We start from the raw sequence: 11,985 nt of genomic DNA, 5'->3' as shown, positions 1-11,985 counted from the left end.
CTACTTCACTGAGGTATTGTGACAATAGAATGTGGGGTGGGGGGAGACCTTACATGCTACCTTGACTTTCTAAAGGAAAGATAGATCGTAATTTGCTAATAAATACACCTGTTGTTCATTTGTGGTGTACCAAATATACTTTTGTATAATCGGTTCTCTTATCCTTACGTTAGAACAAAATTATATATTTGCGGAGAAATCCGTGTGATCGCTGCACCTAACGAATGAGACTTGCTCTATCGTATTGCAATACTCATTCAATTTCCCGCGCGTCTATCAGGTTGGGCTGAACTACAATTCCCGGCATTCATTACTTCTAGGTCCTGATTTTCTCAATTGTTAGGGCAACACAGCTTTTCCTGTACTGCTAAAGAAAATTGTCGTCGGTTTTGATTTAATGAGCTACAAGGACAATCTACTAACCGTCCTATGGAAGCAAGCAGGAGGTGGAATTTTTCTTGATGTTAAGAATCCTAGAAACGTGTCGGAAGATTAATAGTGCTATCCGGCATCTCGAAGGTTGCCTGCTTCGAGTTCCGGGCCTTTGGGCAGCAAAAGCGCTTGGCTCGCGTGATTAAACGTCCAAGATGTCGGCGCCGTTGGCGGTAATTTCAGGTAGGGGAGGCTCGGGTGCGAGTTGGAGGGCAAGAGGAGAAAAAGCGGTGGCCCCGTTTCGTGCCTCTTTTCCCTTAGAGGCGAGGGAGCGCCGCCCGGTTGCTCCCTTATTTATTGCGGAATTGAAAGCCATGAGTCGTTTTAAGGCTACCGTCTTTGATATGAATGAGTTTGTTTCCCTTTCTTTTTATTTCGCGCAATTCTTTACGTAACAGCTCAGAAGCGATAGGAACATTTACTTCCAGGAAGGGTTATGGGATTGCTGCTTTACTTGCTTTACTCTTGGTCTAAAACAACACCGAAGAAAACAATCCCTTGAGTCTAGCAGAAGCTTCTCTGATGTAATGTACAAGTCTTCGATTTCTGAAACCGGAATTAGTTTATATTATATTAGTTTATCGACTTACGTGGCCCCCCGTCTGGCAAATGCAACTCTGGGCGGCTAACAATACATTAAACAGTGAGAGTAAAACCTGTAATGGCCGCGGAAAACAAATTTAGAGGTTTCCCCTCCCCTCCCCCCATGGATTCTTCTGTGATGGGAATTCGAATTCTTAAACATTCTTTGAAGGACCACAGAAAATCTGAACTATTGTCCTTAGGTATTTTGATTGTCAGTGGAACACTGGGGTTATACACCCTTATCAGCCATTCACTACTGCCAGATGTTGATGGTCTGTTGGCATGATTCCCAGTCTAGCCTATGTTTTCCTTGCTACAGTGGCTTGTTCCAGCTGCGTACATCCTGTCCTGGACATCAGAGAGCTATGGGAAGGCATTTTTGTATGAGTGGAAACAACATTTTCATCCTTCTTTGTGTGTGCAATTTTGGGGTGGTAGAAGTGGGTAAGGGCCAAAATGGGTGCCTTGAACTCTGTAGGGATTTAAGCCATCATTTCACACCTTAACTCCATCCTTTGTGTCTGGTCTTGCCCTCATTCACTTTTAGACTGTGGCAGTGAGTAGCCAAGTGTCCTCAAGCTCCCAGAAGTTCCTCTGAGGCAGAAGAGAGAAAGCAGCCTATTACCAAGGGCATTATGACAAATAATCATAATATTGGGAAGGTGCTACCATATTGATTTCACTGCAGCATTAGGGTGGTATTGAGAACTCTGCTTGGCTCCTGCTTTTTTCTGGTCCCAGTGCACAGATGTGCCCAGAAAACTCTATGAGGCAAGTGTAGAATAATGTTCTATATGTCACTTTGATCATTGCTTTCTGCATAGAGAAGGCATGTAAACAGGAAACAACAAGGCGAAGGAAGAATAGGACTAAGAGGTGATAGAACTTGGCCTTTGATGTTGTTTATGTTAGTGTTACTAGTTTGTTAGGTATATCTTGTTACCAGTTAGAATGACAATTGGGGACTATGGCTTTTTTATCTTTTCATTTCCTAATCCAAGTTGTAGAGATGTTTATGAAATGCCTGGGATCCAAGGCAAGTTGTAGATGTTTTTGAAATGCCTGGGGTCCAGTCCAAGTTGTAGAGATGTTGTGAAATAGCAAAATGCCTGGAATCTTCATTGTTGATAGTAATTTATGAGTTCTATGCTACTTAAAATTCTGTATCCCATGTTGTTTCTTTGTTAGGAAACTTAACATGGGAAGTAATCTGAAATTTAAGTTATCAGCTAGACAATTCTCAGACACTTCTGAAATTTTATCCTTCTAGTTCTGGTATGGAAGATGGAGACGAATTATTTTGTGGTGGATATGAGCGATCATTGACACAATGGAATCTGTATACAGGTGGTCCTCACTTAATAATGGTAATTGGGACTGGTTGCTGTCATTAAGTGAATCCCATGCTGTTAAGTGTGAGTTTACATGGTTTCCATTTGCGACCTCCTGCTGGCTTCCCCATTGACTTTGCTTGTTGGAAGCCAGCAGTGAAGGTCACCTGTATCAGGATCATGTGACTGTGTGGAAGCTGCGACAGCCAGAACTTTGAGGACTGGTTGTACGTAATTCAGTGCTGTTGTAACTTCAAACCACCCACATTTCATGTGAATATACCTTCCTTTAGTGCTCCACTTACTGGTTTGTGAGGAATGGACTATTCTGTTGTGCTTAACAATGGTAGAAAAAGCCAAGACAATAATGTACAGGTAGTCGTCACTTAATAGCCACAACTGAGACTGGGAACTCCGTTGCTAAGCAATGCAGTTGTTAAGCAAGACATCAAGTGACTGCAATTTGTGATTTTACTGCCAGCTTCTCTATTGACTCTGCTTGTCGGAAGCCAGCTGTGAAGTGTGCAGATGGCAATCATGTGACCGCAGGATGCTGTGACGGTCGTAAATGCCCACTGCTTGTAAAGCACCTGAATCTCAATCACATGTCGACAGGGACATTGTGACGGTCGTAAGTGCAAGAACCAATCGTAAAGTTACTTTTTCAGTGCTGTTGTAACTTCAGGTGGTTGCTAAACAAGGTGGTTGTTAAGTGAGGACTACTATGACTAGAACAACTGTTATCACTCATAGTTATTACTATAAAGCTGTTGTTATCTGTGAGGCAGCAGATCTCTTGTTACTGCCATCACATATAATGTGATTTAAATGTGTTTCTGTAAATGTTGTATAATATAGCAATGTTTTTATTATAATTTTATCTGGTTGCTAACACATTATATGTATTATTTCCAGCTGCCAGTTTGTGGGGGCCATACAAAGACATTTGGCAGGCAGTGGTTAATGCTATATGGAAAAGGCAACCTGAAGCAATACATCTTCTTGACCAGATTTTAAAGAAACATAAACCTGACTTTATATCACTCTTCAGAAATCCGGTAAACAAACTTTTATTTTGTTGGGAGGTGTGTAGAAAAGAGTTGGGATGGTGTTATTCTTCCTCTTTAGTCTGCTTTGTATTTTACTTGAATTGCATATTCAATTATACAATTTAAGTTGTATGCAATTGTACATTATATACAACTTAAAATTGTATATAATGATGTCAGAATGAAGTATTTTAATAATATTGCAGTGAAGGTAATATTTCTTCATAGACATCTCCATTTCACTGACATCACAAACTGATATTAGATAAGGGTAAGAGGGTTTTGGTAGTATTTTTAAAGAAGCTTGTAAATATATGTAAATGTTATGAATATACTGTATATGTAAATATATTCCAATAGAAGAGAATATATATAGCTCAGGGTTCATCTGTGGAATTCTTGGTACTCTCTGAGCTTGGTTATTTGTTTGCAGACATTTCATTCCCCAACTAGGTAATATCATCAGTGCTAGGGAATGTGGGGTTTGCTCCCTGTTTATATACAGTAGCTTGCCCTGCCAGTGTTGGTGGGGGTGTAATTTTGTTCTTGGCAGGGCAAGCTACTGTATATAAACAGGGAGCAAATCCCACACTCCCTAGCACTGATGATGTTACCTAGTTTGTTACGTAGTCATCTGCAAGCAAATAACCAAGTTCAGAGAGCACTGAGGACTCCACAAATATAATATTGCCCAGTGCAGGCAAATTAACTGGGAGGTGGGAGCTCACTTGAGAGAAATATATTAGCCCAGTAACTAAAATAATGATTTCTGTGTCTTTCTAGTGTTAAGAAAATAGCTGAATTTACTTTTAGGAAAACTTGAGTAGAAGAAAACTGTAACAGGCTATTGAAACATTGCTTTTTTGATCCCTCAAGACATAGTGATAAATCATCTCTTGTATGATTTAGTGGGAAGATTTCCTAGCAAAATAGGATTTGAACAATACCCCTCCAACCAAAATTATGAATCTTCATTTGAACATAGTTAGCTATCTCAGATATTGTTCCTTTTAAGATATTGGAGACTTTCTTTTTAAGAGGCAAAAAGATAGGAAAGAAGTATCTTAATTAATTCTTAAGGGCTGTTCTTTTTTCAAAAATGATTTGGAAGAAGTGTTTTGAACCTTGCAGAAAACAGCAGTTCTTTGCTATTCATTAAAGCATCCCATCTTTTTCCAACTTTCCATCTGTGCCTGAAAAAAGATGCTACTTCTTTAAGGAGACTACTCATTAAAGTTAATGCATCTCTTAAAGCTGTAATATCTTTTTTCAGACACGCATAGAAGACTGGAAAAAAAAGTCAGGCTGCCTTAATGTATAGCAGAGAGGTGCTGCAAGTGCATGTGTAAGGTCCAAAGCATTTTTTGAACCATGTTGGAAGTATATCCACTTGTACTAATTTCCTGTGCGCCAGCCTTCAAACGAGATGTAATATCTGAATGTAATCAGATTGTGAATAAAGAAGTCCTTGATTCAAATCTCAACCTACAGGGGAGCTTTTATGTGCGCCAGGAGATTAAAAGCTGTAATAACTGTATAAAGTGATTGGATTTATACAGTTAATTATGAATTGCTTAATTATGGCCTCCTGAATAATCCATAATTGTTTGGATTCATATACATACCCAACTCACTATTCCCTTTTGGGTTAAGCAGCATTATACTCTGAAGAAGAGTAAGAGTAAGAAGTAGTAAGCCAAAAAAAATCGAGATATGAGGTAAAAAAGAAAAGGAAGTATAGCTAAACTTTGGTTATATCAACATTATTCACTATACTTATCTATAAATGTTTCCTTTAACATATGCAACTCTCACTTCCATATAAGCAGGTGGGCAGAACAATACATAACTATTGTCACTTGTTAAAACATGTTCCTTCTTTGCAACAGACGATATATTACCCACTACCTTTCTACCAGCATTTACATCTTTATTAGTTTCCCCATCTTTAGTAAACATTCTTGTAAAGTATATAAATGGAACTTGCTCTAATTTTTTGCTATTATGTATAACTTGCAAACATTCACCTCATTTGTCTAATATAACTGCCTTTGCTTTTGATATATTAGTTTTCAGATTTGTACTCCTTGTTGAATCATGTGCTCAGTCTAACATTTATTGCAAATCATTGGGTTTTCAAACAACAACATGGTATCATCTGCATACAAAGTACATACTGATTCATTTCTCCAGCTGATAAATCTCTACTGACAACATAAGCATTCCTTATACATTTATCCATAAATACTTTAATTGACAAAGGGGTCATCATGCATCATATATGCTACTTCCAGTTCAGTATTAAACTGTGGCTAAGCATTCCATTTAATCTCATGCAGATAGTCTGTACAAATATCTCTGGGGCGATACAAACAAACTATATGAGATGATTCAATAATAAGTAATGTATAGAATGTCTGGGATAAATACAAAAGAAAATAAACTCAGATTTTTCTCCTCTTGCTTTGTTAATAGACATTTATTTCTGTGAAGAGGAAAATATTAAGAAATTCACTTAGTGAAGAGTTATAATTCATTCAGATTGCAAGATTTAATTACATTTGACAATTAAGTTTCAAATTTGTACAAAACATTCCAGAATTCAAGCCTAATAACTTTGCCATGTTTTCTCTAAATCAACAAACATATATGAAACTGTCTCACATTTATACATCTCCTCAGTGCCCTGCTGAAAAGCAGAATTCTGCCCTGTAAATTATGAGATGGGGCCTGTAGATATTGATGTCCATCACCCATCATTCTTGGCTTTCCCATACACTTTTTACTAAGACAGAGAAGGTGTAGGCTAGGTTACTAAACTTAGTCTTGCCTATGCCACGTGCAGCATTCCCTATTAATGATAAAGACAATATTGGTCAGTTTTGGCACATTTCGGATATATGCCTTAAGTGTGACCAAAGATAAATTTTAGTCTAAGCATATATATGTATTTTATGAAAGCTGAGATCTCTAATCTAGATAATACCTTGCAGTTACATATTGTCCACCAAATAAGATGTACGTGCAGGGTAACGACACACAGTCAGGTTATCTCATATGCATGCTAAGCCATAAACCATAGTTTGCAGAGCATGATGATTAGAGACATAAAACAGATTAATCCAAAACTAAGTATACCATATTATAATTTAGTGCAGTGTACGATCATAGTCAGTAATTTAAATCAGTCATAGATAATGTTTTTCTATATTAAAAATGTTTGGAAATGTGAAATGTATTGGAGCTTGGTCAATGATTCAAAATGTACTATGCAGATGTTTGCAAAATTGATTCATGGACAGAATATTATGGGAAACACTGAAATGGTCTATGTTTCCACCAAATTTTCACTCCTGGAAAAATGATCAAATCATACCTGATGCATTCCAGAAGAAAAGTAGTCTGACTCAGTATTCCCCAGAACATTCTATCCATAAAACAGCAAATTTTGTATATTCCTAGTACAATACTTTTTAGTTGTATTTTAGTACAGATTTTTAAATGTATTTTTGAGAATAATTAGCCATTTTTAAAAATTATTTTGTAGCCGAAGAATGCCCAACAGCATGAAAAAGTTCAGAAAGCTAATACTGAAGGAGTTGCTATCCAAGGCCAACAGGGGACCCGACTGTTACCAGAGCAGCTCATCAAAGAGGCCTTTATTCTGAGTGATCTTTTTGATATTGGAGAATTGGCAGCTGTTGAACTTCTCTTGGCTGGTAATGTGATGAGACCTGACTGACCATTTCTTTCAGGAGATTAAATTCCTTTCAACTGAAAAGAGTTGATTAGTTGCATCAGCCAAAAATGAACATATATTTGCTGCTTTCAAGCTGCGTAACAAGACTTAAGATGTGAGAATTTCTTGGAAACAAGCTGCTGCTCCATCTAGTCTAATGTCTACTTTGACAGCAGTGGATTTTCAAGGAAGATTTTCTCCAGCTTTGCAACTTGAGATCTTCTAAAGTGGGATTGATACAGGAACCTTTAACAGTATAAACTATGTGCTTTATTACAAGTAGTCCTTAACTTATGACCACAATTGGGACTGGAACTTCCATCACTAAGCAGTGCAGTCATTAGGAGAAATGTCATGTGACTGCACTGCTTAGTGACAGCAGTTCCAGTAGTGCCAGTTGTGGTTGTTAGGCCAGGACTGCACCATTGTTATGTGAATACCTTAAGCTTCTCCTGCCCTGCCGTGCTCGCCTTCACTTCCACTCCGCCCACCTGCCTATCTCCCCCCCATCTCCGCCCTTTTGGGTGCCCTGCACAGTGGCATTTCTTGGCGGCAGTGGCAGCACCGGGGCTGAACTAGAGTCCCAGGATCTTCAGTCTCAGCTGGCTGCCACCGCCCCCAGGCCTCTATTTCAGTCCCAGCTGAGCTGGCATTGCTCCTGAGCAGTGCCGCCTCAAGTTCCACACCATGGCCAGCCACCCCAACCCCACAGCGCAAAACCCCAGCTGCCCCGTGCTCCGCAGTCTCTGCTGCACCCAGGTGACCTTCACCATTTTCTTCCTGCTGCTGATGAAGTGTGCCCGGCCTGCCTTATGCGAGGCAGCTGCTAGCCGCACCAGCCCTTCTTCCCAAGACTGCTTGTGCCATTCCCCAAATTGCACGCCCCATTCCCACACTGCTGGGAAACAATGCCAGGTCTTTCAAGGCGTTGCGAAAGTGGGGCGTGTCTGCCATTCTCCAATTGTGCACGCTCTTCTCCAAATCATGCACCCCATTCTGGAAGACCTCAGAATCTTTCCAAAGGTTTTCTGAGTAGCACGGGAATGGGGGGGGGGTGCGATTTGGAGAACAGCTTGCGTGATTTGGAAAACGGAGCAGTCGGCCTTGGGAAGAAGGCCTGGCATGGCCAGCAGCTGCCTCACATAAGGCAGGTTGAGCATGCCTCAGCAGCAGCAGGAGGAAAACTGTGAAGGTCAGCTGGGCGCAGAGGGCCTGTGGAGCGTGGGGTAGCTGGGGCTTTGTGCTTTGGCGGCTGCTGTGGTACAGGGCTTGAGGCAGCACTTCTCAGCAGCAGTGCCACCTATGCTGGGACTGAAGTAAAAGCTTGGGGGGGGTGGCGGCTGACTGAGACTACTGAAGGCCCCAGGCCTCTAATTCAGCCCCAGTGCTGCCACTGCCGAAGGATGCCACTGTGCAGGGCACCCAAAAGGGCAGAGGTGGGGGGAAGATAGGTGGGTGGGGGGAGTTGAAGTGCAGGCTGTGGTTGTAAGTACGGGTGGGCTGCCAAGCACCTGAATTTTGATCATGTGACTGCAGGGGCATTGCAATGGCTGTGACTTTGGATGCCAGTCGTTAAGTCCTTACATTCACCATCATCATAACTTTGAATGGTCACTGAATGAATGGTTGTAAGTCGAAGACTACCTGTGTTGAGCTATAATGGTATGTGGAGTGCTCATATACATTTAGTTGTTATACTTTCAATTTTGATAGATAAATCAATTGCCCTTTGCTGATTTTTTCTTTGTAGGAACTGAAAAAGGTGCTAACCATGATGCAGAGGCAGTGGACATGAATTGTAGACTTAGAAAAATTTCCAGAGAATCTTAAGGCAGGATTAATAAAAGATATGGAGCGAGCTGGAGTATTAAGATTGAAAGACGGATTAAGTAAAGTTTCTTATAGAGATGATATAAAGGAAATATTTGAACAAAGTAAAATATCTTGGTATAATGTACTGCAATTGGAGGCATGGACTAAGGATTGGGTAAAACAATATGAGAAATGCAGACAATTAACAAAATTTGAGGAATTAATAATACAAATGAAACAGAATATACAGACAAAGTAACAAAAGGGTTAACAGTAAAATATATAAAATATTGATAGAAGGTAATCAAGCACAACAAGGAGTGAAATTTAGTTGGGAGAGTGATTTAGGTATTAATATTACAGAAGAGGAATGGTCAAAGATTTGGACGCAAAGAATTATGAAAAATATCTCTGTTAGAATTAAAGAGAATTGTTATAAGATAATTTGGAAATGGTATATGACCCCAGTAACTTTAAGTTATTATAATAGAAGTAATTTTAAAAATTGTTGGAGGTGTAAAAAAGAAATTGGGATTTATTTGCATTTATGGTGGGAATGTGAAAAGGTAAAAAAAATATGAGAAAAGGTTTTTGTTGAGATTAATGAAATATTATCTATTAATTTGCAAATAAGTCCAAAAATTGCATTACTGTTAAATTTTGGAAATATGAAACTAGAATGGCAAAAGAAAGAGATGATGATAATTTTTGTTGCTGCCTTAAGATTAATAATAGTTAAAAATGGAAAGAGGGTTTTGAATATGAGCTTGAAGATTGGTTTAAAGAAATATGGAATGTTGCTATTAATGATAAATTGACATGTGAACTAAAATATAAAAAGGGTCTGGTGAAAAGGAATGATTTTGATGTTATATGGGGTGAATTTCTGAAATATGTTTTTGTTAAAGGGAAGGGAGTAAAACCAGATCAATGCTCAGTTTATACGTGATGGAAAAGAGGGCTGTCCCCTTAGTTACTGTTTTTAAAATATTAGTAGTGGGAACAAAATTGGAGAGGACTGAGTCAGAGGTGAACTTGAGCATTTCATTAAGGAATATTCTACTTCTGCTCTCCTCCCCTCCCCTCCCCTATTATTTGAACACTGGGAGATATAAGACGGTGAAAAGTACCAGAAGCTGTAACGTCATATGTGACTGCAACTTTATTTTCCTTTTTAGGAGAACACCAGCAGCCTCGTTTTCCGGGTCTAACTAGGGGATTAGTAGCTGTTCTCTTATACTGGGATGGAAAGCGATGCATTGCAAATTCATTGAGAACACTTATCCAGTCTCGACGAGGCAAGACATGGACACTGGAGCTCAGGTCTGTCTTCAGCAAAGGGATCTGAAAAATCTTAGACATTAGCAGCATATTTATTTTGAACCTGGATTGTTTAAAGCCTGATTTTTGCAGCTGAAGGGAAAGTTGCATGTGTTTAAAACTGTTATATAGTATATTATGTATTGTTTTGACCTTTTGTTTGTCTTCATCTTCCTCATAGTAGTCTTCATTTTGACATCTCCAGTTTGGCTGTATAGTGTCTCATGTACACATGGATGAGGCTGATGAGTTTAAAAACTGAGGTGGTACAGCAGTTTATATCATTTTTAAGCCACAACTGGAGGATACCCATTTTGAATACTTTCCGATATAAATCAAGAAAAGGAGCCAGTTCAGCTCATGCTTTATAGTTATTTTTTATTTATATAGTACTTGAATGGTGCTGTAGAGTATATGATTCTGCCTTTGCATTTGTGATACAATTCATTCTGTTGCCACATTACTTCTACCTCAAGGTTTAATGATTCCAACTTTTACCACTTAATAAATATATGTGTTCTCTTGGAAGCTTAATATTTATTTATTTATTTATTTGATTTCTATAGCCGCCCATCTCAACAAGTGGATATACCTTAATTTCTAATGTTCTACAATATTGAGGATGGTTTGGCAGCATGTCAAAATAAAATTAGTTATGACACTACTGTCTCTTTCCATTGCAGTCCTGAGTTGGTATCCATAACAGCTCACTTTACAGATGAGTTGATGGAGCAGGGTTTAACTCATAAAATTCTGACTTTGGTATCTCAAATTGATGTGAACACTGAATTTGAAAAACTGCAGAAAGAACGAGGCCTGGGCAGTGAGAAACATCGCAAAGAGGTAAATAATTTTAAAGTACTTATAGCACTTTAAATATTGGAATACTGTTAGAAAAGCAACATCAAAGATAATTTATAGTATTTTGGTACTTTGGTTTCAAAGGCAAAAAAGTGCTGGTCAAAGACTATTAAAAGTATGTGTGTGTTTATACAATTTTTTGGCGCACATATAACGCCTTTGCAACTCTTCAGTCGCAATGTGATATTGGGAAAATGCAAGTTGGTTTAAGGAACTGCAGACAAGTGCTACATTGTGCCATCACATGTTCTAAAAACAATTGTTCACCTTTGAATCTGCACAACCCTAGTAATTTCTTTGTTTGATATCTCTTTGACTCTTCTTCCTAAGAAGAAAAATGCTATGATCCCTTCAGATAGTACAGTTTCTATATTATTGTATCTTTTGTGAAAAAAAACACTCTATATGATAATTGTAGATGTGACTTTTATTGTGTGACATGGAAGATTACAGCCAATTGCCACTTGCTCTTATGGTACAAATGTATGTGTATATACAGTGGGGCAAAAAAGTATTTAGTCAGCCACCAATTGTGCAAGTTCTCCCACTTAAAAAGATGAGAGAGGCCTGTAATTTTCATCATAGGTATACCTCAACTATGAGAGACAAAATGGGGGGAAAAATCCAGAAAATCACATTGTCTGATTTTTAAAGAATTTATTTGCAAATCATGGTGGAAAATAAGTATTTGGTCAATATCAAAAGTTCATCTCAATACTTTGTTATATATCCTTTGTTGGCAATGACAGAGGTCAAACGTTTTCTGTAAGTCTTCACAAGGTTTTCACACACTGTTGCTGGTATTTTGGCCCATTCCTCCATGCAGATCTCCTCTAGAGCAGTGATGTTTTGGGGC

At 38.7% G+C, this 11,985-nt stretch overlaps 1 protein-coding gene across 2 annotated transcripts in view; it reads left to right on the top strand.

The window, feature by feature from the left end:
* The first annotated feature begins 344 nt into the window (after positions 1–344).
* NUP205 (nucleoporin 205) overlaps positions 345–11,985 on the top strand; it is a 55,807-nt gene continuing 44,166 nt past the window's right edge. The window contains exons 1-5 of one of the 2 annotated variants that reach the window (XR_015796441.1): positions 345–615; positions 3,264–3,406; positions 6,945–7,116; positions 10,127–10,271; positions 10,952–11,111. Coding sequence is in view for 1 of the 2 variants with exons in the window: in XM_088141924.1 (XP_087998050.1) it covers positions 588–615; positions 3,264–3,406; positions 6,945–7,116; positions 10,127–10,271; positions 10,952–11,111 (648 nt within the window). In the remaining variant the exon portion in view is untranslated. The remainder of the gene's footprint in view (positions 616–3,263; positions 3,407–6,944; positions 7,117–10,126; positions 10,272–10,951; positions 11,112–11,985) is intronic. The other variant, XM_088141924.1, reaches the window with a different exon arrangement.

The sequence above is a fragment of the Python bivittatus genome, unplaced genomic scaffold (assembly GCF_059951505.1).
Source record: "Python bivittatus isolate LINGU-HERP-01145 unplaced genomic scaffold, Pbiv_v1 ctg000330_np1212, whole genome shotgun sequence".
In the NCBI taxonomy this organism is placed as follows: Eukaryota; Metazoa; Chordata; class Lepidosauria; order Squamata; family Pythonidae; genus Python; species Python bivittatus.
Note: the sequence above shows the minus strand (reverse complement) of the source record. Positions and strands in the feature narration are given on the sequence as shown.